Raw genomic sequence first — 10,118 nt, forward strand, 5'->3', positions numbered from 1 at the left:
CCGGGTTTGCAAGTCCCGAATTTAGTAGGGTTACTAGGTTGTCTGAACCTAGGGACGACTGTGGGAGTCCAACCCAATGGATATCTAATCCAGTACAGAGCCACTGAAAAGTAAAATACTGAACATAGCTAATTATTGCTTGTCTTGCTTTTACTAGGTTGTCTAAACCCAGAACTAGGTTATCTAAACCTAGATGCGACAATGGGAGCCCACCCATTGGACACCCAGTCCTGTAAAAGCTGTAGCAAGACCATATGAACTGTAAAAAGTGCTTCTATTGCATTTATCCAAGCTACTAAAATACCTAAGATGACATTTAACTAAGCTAAGCATTTAATCAAACGCTTGGTGTGCGCTAATTCACACCCTATTGCTAAAAACTGCATACAACTAAAACAATACATACAACCATACGAAAGCTACTTATACTGCAGGTGAGGGGTTTCTTACCTCGTACGCTAATTTTCTTACAACTCTATTCGCTAGAATTCCGGAGGAGACGATCCTTTCGACGATCTTCTCGCGTCTACACGTTCCTCTCGCGGAGGGGAGCGTCCTCGTGTCGAAGTCGTCGCCGGAAGGTGCCCTTGGGACCCTTGGGACGGAACCCTAGCCTTGCTTATGGTTGGCGCCGAGAGAGGGAGGAGAGGGAGAGGTGGCGTCGGTGAGGGTTTGAGGAGAAGGAAATCACGATTAAAAATAAAACCCTCACTTAATAATTGCTTATTTATATTAAGTGGTAATTCCGGCCCAGCTCCAACTTAAATAAAATTGTTTCCCTTTCCTTTCAGCACAGCCCTGCTGGGTTCACTTGGTTACCGTTCACCATAAGGCATAGGATCCAATAGGTCTCGGGTTCAATTCCCGCCTAGGCCATTTTCATTTTCTATTTATTTTTGCTACTTCCGTTATTCTAAAAATTCCATAAAAATATTCTAAAATTCCAGAAAAATCATAAAATATTTCTAAAATAGTTTTGAGAATTTTCGGGTGTTACATTAATAGTTCGGTTGACCGATAACCTTGTTCAGTCGATCGAATAGTGAATTTTTCCTATTCGCTGATTTTCACATTTAATTCATCATTAATGAAGTGATCGTTCGGTCGACCGATAAGTCTGACTTCCTTCTTTGCTTTGACTTGATTTGATCTACGCTCAGTGCCATACTATCAAGGTTCGGTCGACCGATTGGGCTTTGACCGGACTTTGTTTTATTCTGCTCTGGTTTGAGTCAACCTGGTTCAGTTGACTGATCCTTGGGTTCGGTCGACCTATCAGACCGGTTCTTGAAAAACAGAGTTAAACAGAATATCCCTGTAAAATAAAGTTAGGACAATAATATATGAATAGTAAGATGAATGAGTAGTATTTGATAGTAGAACTATCTTAATCTCAATCTGTAAACCCGACCTTCTCGATTTCTTCAGTTGGATCAGTGACTTAGGGTTTGTTCTAGAACACGACCTCACTGCCACTCATCTTTAGTTGTTTACCTCAACTTACATGCCAAACGTTTGGTCCTCCAGACTTGTTTGGACTTTCTCTGCTCAGTGTCTGATCGTCTGATCCGCTAAGACTTTTCCTGCAATACTACATTAGCCAGTAGCAAAAATACTAAACTTAGATTTACCAAATCCGCTGGTCTGGTCAATTGCACGCCTCCAAGACTTTTTGTTATCTAAGATTACCTCCTCCTAGGATTTTCTCCATCTGGCTTTACTCACCAGCACCAAGAGTTATCTCTTTCTAGGGTTTTCTCCACCTGACTTCACTCATCAAGACTCAGCATTAGATCGGTTCACCAGGGATTCGATATCGGGTCCTCCAGACCTATCGAATCATTCTACTTGGCTTCCACGATCTATTGAGATTTTTCTTATCTAGCTGCAACTAGGACTTTCCTTACCTAGCCACAGTTAGGACTAGTCACTTAGTTGACTTCTCACCCTTATCTAGCCACGACTAGGACTTCCCTTGATCAAATTATATTAAACATATTTGTCCGACATTAAAATCTTAGAACATATTTGTCCGATATTAAAACCTTAGAGATTAATTACACAAATACACTCGACAATCCCAGTAGCAAGCTAATGCAACGAACTTCCCTTTATAAAAATTTAATTTAATATCAAACGGTAGACGACAATTTACTCTTCCGTATATAATTACTTTAACGGTTTAGATTCAGATCATAAATTAACTAATTGTTATAAATTCAATAAACAATTTTAGGAAAATTAACTAAATTGTAGATGGAAAATAATAAACAGATTTACATTTAAATTAATCGGGAACTTTTAAGTGAATTCTGATTGTTTTTTGAATTTCATAACCAAATATTTTGATGTAATAATTATTACCACTACCATTAAATAATGACAAATTTGTATTTTTTTAAGACGACCGACTCGATTTTTAAAAAGTCTGTCCAAATGTCTGAAAGTCAAAACATTCCCTTCCCTGGGCAGCGCATTTGTATTCATATTTATGTATAAATTGATCACAACTTCTTGTATTTATTATCGATGAATGGATCACATTCTCCTTTAATAAATGATGATGATTTACCTCACAACTTTTTTTTTTTAATTTAATGTCCATTTAATTAACTTCCAATGCAGTTTACGAACTCAACCTACAGCTCTGCTCTGATCTCGCCTCTCGGCCATGGCGGATCTCCACCTCACTCCTCTCTTCCTCCTCCTCCTCCTCCTCCTCACCTTCTTCTTCTTCATCGCCGGACTGCGGAAGCTTTTCCGCAACTCCGGCACAGGCCGCCTCCCGCCAGGGCCATCGAAGCTCCCCATCATCGGTAGCCTCCACCTCCTCCGCAAAGGCCTCCTCCACCGCACCCTGCGCGACCTCGCCGGCGTCCACGGCCCCCTCATGCTCGTCCGCCTCGGCCAAGTCGACCTCGCCGTGGCGTCCTCCCCTGAGGCCGCAATGCAGATCACCAAGGCCCACGACCTCAACTTCGCCTACCGCCCTCAGCTCCTCTCCCCTTCCATCCTCTGCTACGGCTGCACAGACATCGGCTTCGCCCCCTACGGCGGCTACTGGCGCCAGATCCGCAAGATCTGCGCCACCGAGCTCTTCAACGCCAATCGCGTCAAGTCCTTCTTCGCCATCCGCGCGGAGGAGCTCGCCAAGCTGCTGCGCGTCGCGGCGGAGGCGGCGGAAGATGGCCGGCCGCTGAACGTGAACCACGAGCTGACGACGCTGTCGAACAACGTCGTCTGCCGCGCCTCCTTCGGCTTCAAATGCCCCGAGCAGGACGCGCTCATTGCCATCATAAAGGACGTCATGATGCTCGCCTCCGGCTTCTGCGTCGGCGATCTTTTCCCGTCGCTGAAGCTGGTGGACTTGATCTCCGGCCTCGCCTCCAAGCTGAAGAAGCTTCACCGCAAAGCCGACGAGATTCTTGACGCGGCCATCGAAGAGCACCAAAAGAACCAGAGCGAAGGCGATGAGAAAGATCTCCTGGACATTCTGTTGCTCCTTAAAGACGATGGAACCATGGAGATCCCAATCACATTCGACAACATCAAAGCTGTGATTTTGGTGAGTAAATTCAACAAAAAAACCAATCTTTCGAAGAAATTTTGGGGAAATTTCTAATCTTCCGCGGGGGGAAACAAATCATGTATGTTTAGGACATCTTCACCGGAGGAACAGAGACCTCATCGACAGTCGTGGAGTGGACAATGTCAGAGCTGATGAGGAACCCCGAGGTGATGGCGAAGGCCCAAGCAGAAGTGCGAGAAGTGATGCGGAGGAGACCAAGGGGTCTCGTCAACGAGGAAGTCGTCGGCGAGCTCCATTACCTGAAGCTGGTGATCAAAGAGAGCCTGCGACTGCACCCGCCTCTGCCTCTCCTCGTGCCGAGGGAGGCTAAGGAGACGTGTCGGGTGCTGGACTACGATCTGCCGGCGGGAACGAGGGTGGTGATCAACGCGTGGGCGCTGGGGAGGGACCCGAGCTACTGGGGCGACGACGCCGAGCAGTTCCGGCCGGAGAGGTTCGAGGGCACCGCGTTTGACTTCCGAGGGAACCACCTGGAGTACTTGCCGTTCGGCGCCGGGAGGAGGATATGCCCCGGCATAGCGTTCGGGATGGCGACGGTGGATCTGGCGTTGGCACAGATGCTGTTCTACTTCGACTGGGAGCTACCGAGAAGAGCAGGGGCGACGTCGCCGCCGGAAGAACTGAACATGGAGGAGCTATTCGGCTCGAGCGTGGTGAGGAAGGAGGAGCTCCGCCTAGTGCCGGTGTTTCGATATCCCTTACCGCCTAGAGAATTAATGCAATAATTTTGTCTAATTCTACTCCTTTATCTTCTTCCTAATTTCTCTTGTTCGTTGATCTCCTCTTAGTTCGCATTCATCTTCTTTTGAATCGTTGGATCTCCTCTTTTATATCAAATATTGTGTGCAACGTGCTACTAAAATTAGATTTCTTTTATATTATTATGGAGGTTGGAAATAAGTAATAATTCAAGGTATTTTTTTTAGTTCGGATCCTCTGTTTCGAAATTTCTTTGTCCCCATGTCTCACTGTCGATCGGACGGTTCAGATTACATCTTAAGGATGTCTTGCACATCACAAGGATACTGCACACATCTTAAAGATGCCATGATATCTTGAGATGTAATCTGGATCGTCTGATCGACAGTGGGATATGGGGACAGAGAAATTTCAGGACAGAGGATCCGAATTAATTTTTTTTATTATATTGCTTGTAAATTGATATAAAAAAAAAAAATATGAGATGGTTTGCACTAAATAATACCTTTTAGTTTGTTTTTTATATTTCAAATTATCATCTTACTAAATCAAATTAATTTGTTAGTACAAGATATTTCCATATTATATTAGAATAATACGATTGAGTTTTTTTAATAATATTTTTATATTAATTTTATTAGTATCGTTCTTTATCTACTTGTAGTCGTACGTTCATCCGGTTGCTTTTAAGCGGGTCCCACGAAAATAGAATTAAAAAAAGGAAGGAATGAAATCGAATATTTCAGCTTCCTTCGTTACCTCCTCGTCTCTTTCGCCATGTGGGAACTCCTCCCTCTCAATCCTTTCCTCCGACGCCTCAATCCCATCCCTGATCGATCCCTTCCTTCCCCAAATCCTCGTTTCTAATCCGATAACGCTCGTCTTTTGATAGCGTCGGTTGTTAGCGAAATGATGCGCGAACGTAGCTCGGAAGTCCTTGAAGCTACGTATCAAGTCGCCCGGTAGTCTTCAGAACCCGCGCTACGTCGAGTCAGAGAGAGTAGTGAGAAAGACTAGGCACTTCACCCTATCCGTGTACTGGTGCAATGTGGTCGTATTATCAAACTTATCCAGATAATCCCATTGTATTTCCCGATCGCTAGTACAGTATAATGTCGGGATAGAGGGTCACTCAAGATCGCCTGAGAGAACTGCAGATTGATCCGTTCGGGTGAGACGTGACTTCTGGGCGCCTTTCCTTTTTGTGCATCTCGAACGGGAGTGTCGTCCGAAGATGACTCCTCTTGGTTCACCTGAGCTATTTCTTAGGGGGTTTGAAACAAGGCGCGATGAAACGGGATGGGTGCGGGCGGCGCTTCCTGCATGCCGGTCGAACCTCTATTCTGCCCCATATGGAAACGGGTTCCGGTCGGTCCTCCAGTCCCGCTCGCCCTCTTACTGCCGACGTCGCTGGCTGTTGTACTAGTCGATTGGCTAGTACCTGCTGTTGCTGCTGCTCGAATATCTTCGTCGCTCGGGATTGCACAAGCATGTCGAGCTCCTCTTTGGTGAGCGTCATGGTGGTGAGTCGTCCAGCGTCCTTCATCTTCTCAACTCGGATGCAGGTTAAGTTCCCATAGACGGCGTCAAATATAATCCTGTCCGAAAGTCGATGAGATGGAAAGCTGGGGATGTGCCGCTCCCGCTGATCTCCTGTAGACTCCGCTCGAACCTGCAATACAAATTATGTTAGTGTCGAGCTAGGGAAGGGGTCCCCGACGTTGGCCTTCCAACGCTCAAGTCAGTCACCGGATGAAGTAGAAGACAGAGCAAAAATGAACGGTAGCGAAAACAGTGTCTATCGCGCATTGCCTCCACCGATGCTTGGTCCCCCCTTTATATAGAGCTCCTGTAGCGCACGTGCACGCTCCCCAAGGAGAGCATGCTTCCCAAAGTTTTCCCTGAAAAGACTTGTCAGTAAAGTTTCCCCGACACAGTACCTTAACGGGTTGAGCATATCTCTGAAGTGATAGTGGAAGCTTTCACCATACGATCTTTTGGATGTCGATGGATTGTACTGCTAGTCGGAGCGGGTTGACCGCTCGGCTGAAATCTCGCTACCCTCATATCTCGTCTGCTCGGTCGTAACTTTGTTGTTCGTGCGTCTCGTCCGCTCGGCCGTAACTCCGCTGTTTGTGCATCTCGTTCGCTCGGTCGAAGATCCACTCTGCCAATGCGAGCCCTGTTGCCTCCCGAGCGGGATAGCCACTCGGCTGAAGTTCCGCTCCAATGCCGAGGTATGTTGCCTGACTAAGCGGGGTAGCCTCTCGACCGAAGTTCCGCTCTTCCAATGACAAGGCCTGTTGCCTAGCCGAGTAAGGTAGCCACTCGTCCGAAGTTCCGCTCTGCTAATGCCGAGCCGATCGGTCGTTGGACAACTCCCCGTGTCGAAGGCGGGATCAGACCGGGACCTTCTCCCCCCAGTCGGGGCATGCTCGCCAGACCGCCCAATGCTATCTGCGCGTTGACTGCCTTGACTTTGACCTCCACTGTGACCGTTATCCTCCACGGGGTGAGACCCCTCATCACCGCATCACTTAGTAAAATCTTTCAAATACATAGCAACTAAACTAGAACAAGAACAACAAAATGAGACATTCTAGTCCTCCACTTCTTCCTCCTAATCCTCCAATCCTTCTACTGTATTCACTCGCCAAATGCAGATTTATGCACCTCCATCTCGACGCCATCTTCCATCCCCAACTGAGAAGCAAGCGATCAATCAATTAGATTCATGTTACGATAACAAAATATTATAAGAGAATGGACAAAGCGATTATAATTGTCTTTTGTATTAATTTTTGGATAGTTTGATTGTTTGTATGTTATGAGCATGTTGTATTTGTGAGTATGCTGTATGGATTGTGATTTATGTGTTGATTGTGTTTGTGTTGTTGTGACAAATTTTATTGATATGAAAATTGTATACAGAATACGTTCTAAATAAAAAGGGGGTCTTTTAAAATTTTTATTAAAATTTACCGATGTAATTATGATTCCGTCGGTGATTTCTGACGACAGTCACCATTTCGTCGTAAACATATCGAATCTGTACAGTAATTTTTTGATGCAATACTCACTAAATTTACGATTCAGTCTGTAATTATTGATGGACTAGTAAATTCAGTCGGCAAATACCGACGGAAATATTGGCTCCGTCGGTAATACCGACTGAATCTTGAATTCCGATTCAATAGATAATTGCCGACTGAATTTATGATTCAGTCGACAATTTTACAAACTGAATTACTGATTTAGTCAGTAAATTTCGTTAATTTACCGACAAAAATTTATATTCCGTCGGAGAATAGCTACTGAATATAATTTCCGTCAGTAAATTGTATTTTTGACGTAATTTCTTCTAATATCATAAATTTTATCGTTATTCCGTCGGTAATCTCAATTACCACTATAAGAAAAAAGCTGATTGACAACGTTTTAAAAACGTTGTCTATGTGGCTGAAAAAACATTGTTAAAAGAACTGTTGTTAAAAGTCTGCTAAAAAACAACGCTTTAAAAATGAGGTTGTTAAAAGTGCTGTTTTTAAAAGTCTGTTCTATGAGTTCACCGAGGAAGAAAGAAGGCAGTGGAGGTGAGTAACAATATATAACTTTTATTTTGAGTAAGAGGTTGGTGAAGGTATGATAATCTCAGTTGGTGTCATTAACTATCTCTGGGGGTGACGAGTCTGGCCCCACAGAATTTTTCCATCGGTCACCAGGGTAAATTGGGAAGCGCACGCGACGACCAGCCAAGAAGCCCAACATCCTTTGGTTACACCCCCCATTTGGAGAAATTTTTTTTACAAATACGTCGTAGCTAGAGTTCGAACCACGGGTGAAGGTGCTTTAATAGACGGTTGTCTAATTAAGGGCAGCAAAGAAGTGAGTATGATGTTGTATGAATTATGATTTTATGTGTGGATTGTATTTGTGTAGTCATCATTTGTGATGGATTTTATTGATATTAAAATTATATATGAGATACGTTCTTAATAAAAGAAGTCTTTTAAAAATTTTATTAAAATTTACCGACAGAATTATGATTTCGTTGGTTATTTTCGATGGATGTCACAATTCCGTCGGAAAAATATCGAATATATATAGTAATTTTTTGATACAATACCGACTGAATTTATGATTCTATCGATAATTACAGATGAATTTGTAAATTTAGTTGGCAAATACCGATAAAATTACTGGTTCCGTCAGTAATTACCGACTGAGTCGTGAATTAAGTGCCGACTGTATATATGATTCAACCGGTAATTGCCAACTGAATTTACGATTTAGTCTGTAATTTTACCGATTGAATCACTGATCCAGTTGGTAAATTCCGTTACCTTCCATCTCTTATATGCCGATGGGATAATTATTCTGTCGTTAAAATTTATCGATGAAAATTTATATTTCGTCAGAGAATACCGACTGAATATAATTTTCATTGGTAAATTACATTTTCGACGTAATTACTTTCGATGTCATAATTTTCGTCGTTATTCCGTCTGTACTCCTAATTACCGATACAATACTATCAGATCCATTCGCCCCTCTTCTTTGATTATCTAGCTAGCTGTACACCACACAACTCAATTGTTTTGTTGAGAAGGAGCAAAGATTGCGACGCCATCAATTATTATTTACTCATACAGAGAAAGCCTTGTTTGTCTCATTGCCAAAAAAAAAAAAAAAAAAAAAAAATTGAATTCAATCGCTAATTGCCGATTGTGTTTACCATCATCGACTAAACTTTTTCCAGCTTTCCTCGCTGAAAAAAAAAAAAAATTGGGGAGTGTTTTATATCAGGAAGGGGGCGGTTGAGTTTTGCAATGTCAACTCCGGTGGTTACATTTTATAACTAACGGGAGATTGACCAGAATCTAACTGCTTTTGGAACCTTTGACTGGCAACGAATGTCAATATTTTCAATGTCAAAACTCGTGAGTCAAATATATATATTCGTAACGCAATGCATTCGGTGGTCAACTATTATTTAAAGGAAGATTTGGAATAAGGCGCATGTTTTGTGCGTCGCATTACAAAAGGTCAAATCTGTTGAGTTGACCGTTTTGGGTCAAATGGAAGGATAATCACATTTCGAATTGACCGTTTTATTTGAGTGCGACAACATGTCGGCACTTTTAATTTTATTATTACTTATTAATTATTTTTAAAAATATATTTTAACATTAGAGTTGAATTTAATTGATTTATTGTTTCTTGATTTGTGTTTATCTTTTAAAAGTTCATTGAACCTTAACACTAATGTAGAATCGAATGTTTTGACTTGAGCACAAGTTTAATTTAATGCTAGTCGTCGATCGAAACTCTTCGTGTAGGCGTTTTCACTATTGAATTTGATTTGACTCGAGTTCGACTCAAATTAAAACTCTTCGGGTAGGCGTGTTCATTACTCAATTTGATTTGACGCGAGTCGAATTAGTATCGAGGAAGACAGGAGCATGGACCAGGTATTTAATACATTTAGTTGTACAATAAACTCTTGTGAAAGTGAAGGTGGATCATCATGTTTAGTTTTTTTTATTGTTCTCTCGGAATGATACGATAGTTAAGATATGAAGTATTATATGAAGTCTTGAGTTGAACTCGGTGCGTCTAGACAAGTCTTTTCTTATGTTTTGGCCACTTGCACTAATGATTAATAGTCACTTGTGATTACCTCCTTTGTGTTGGTCTCGGGATGAGTTGATAGGGGCGCTGGGGTGAGTGAATCGTCTTTTGCCATATATTTAATTTTTTTTATTTTGGATAATCATGATATTTTAGAGATGATTGGTTCGGTTCTATAAAATTTTTTATGGATCATCAA

At 42.6% G+C, this 10,118-nt stretch overlaps 1 protein-coding gene across 1 annotated transcript; it reads left to right on the forward strand.

The window, feature by feature from the left end:
* Nucleotides 1-648: 648 nt before the first annotated feature.
* Nucleotides 649-4,314, forward strand: LOC122004768 (premnaspirodiene oxygenase-like; the record flags this gene model as incomplete). Its single annotated transcript, XM_042559604.1, has 3 exons — nucleotides 649-670; nucleotides 2,778-3,565; nucleotides 3,658-4,314. Coding segments are annotated over 3 exons (1,467 nt in total), but the record flags the coding sequence as incomplete, so codon positions are not given.
* Between the last annotated feature and the right edge of the window lie 5,804 nt (nucleotides 4,315-10,118).

This window comes from Zingiber officinale, chromosome 7B (genome assembly GCF_018446385.1).
Source record: "Zingiber officinale cultivar Zhangliang chromosome 7B, Zo_v1.1, whole genome shotgun sequence".
In the NCBI taxonomy this organism is placed as follows: domain Eukaryota; kingdom Viridiplantae; phylum Streptophyta; class Magnoliopsida; order Zingiberales; family Zingiberaceae; genus Zingiber; species Zingiber officinale.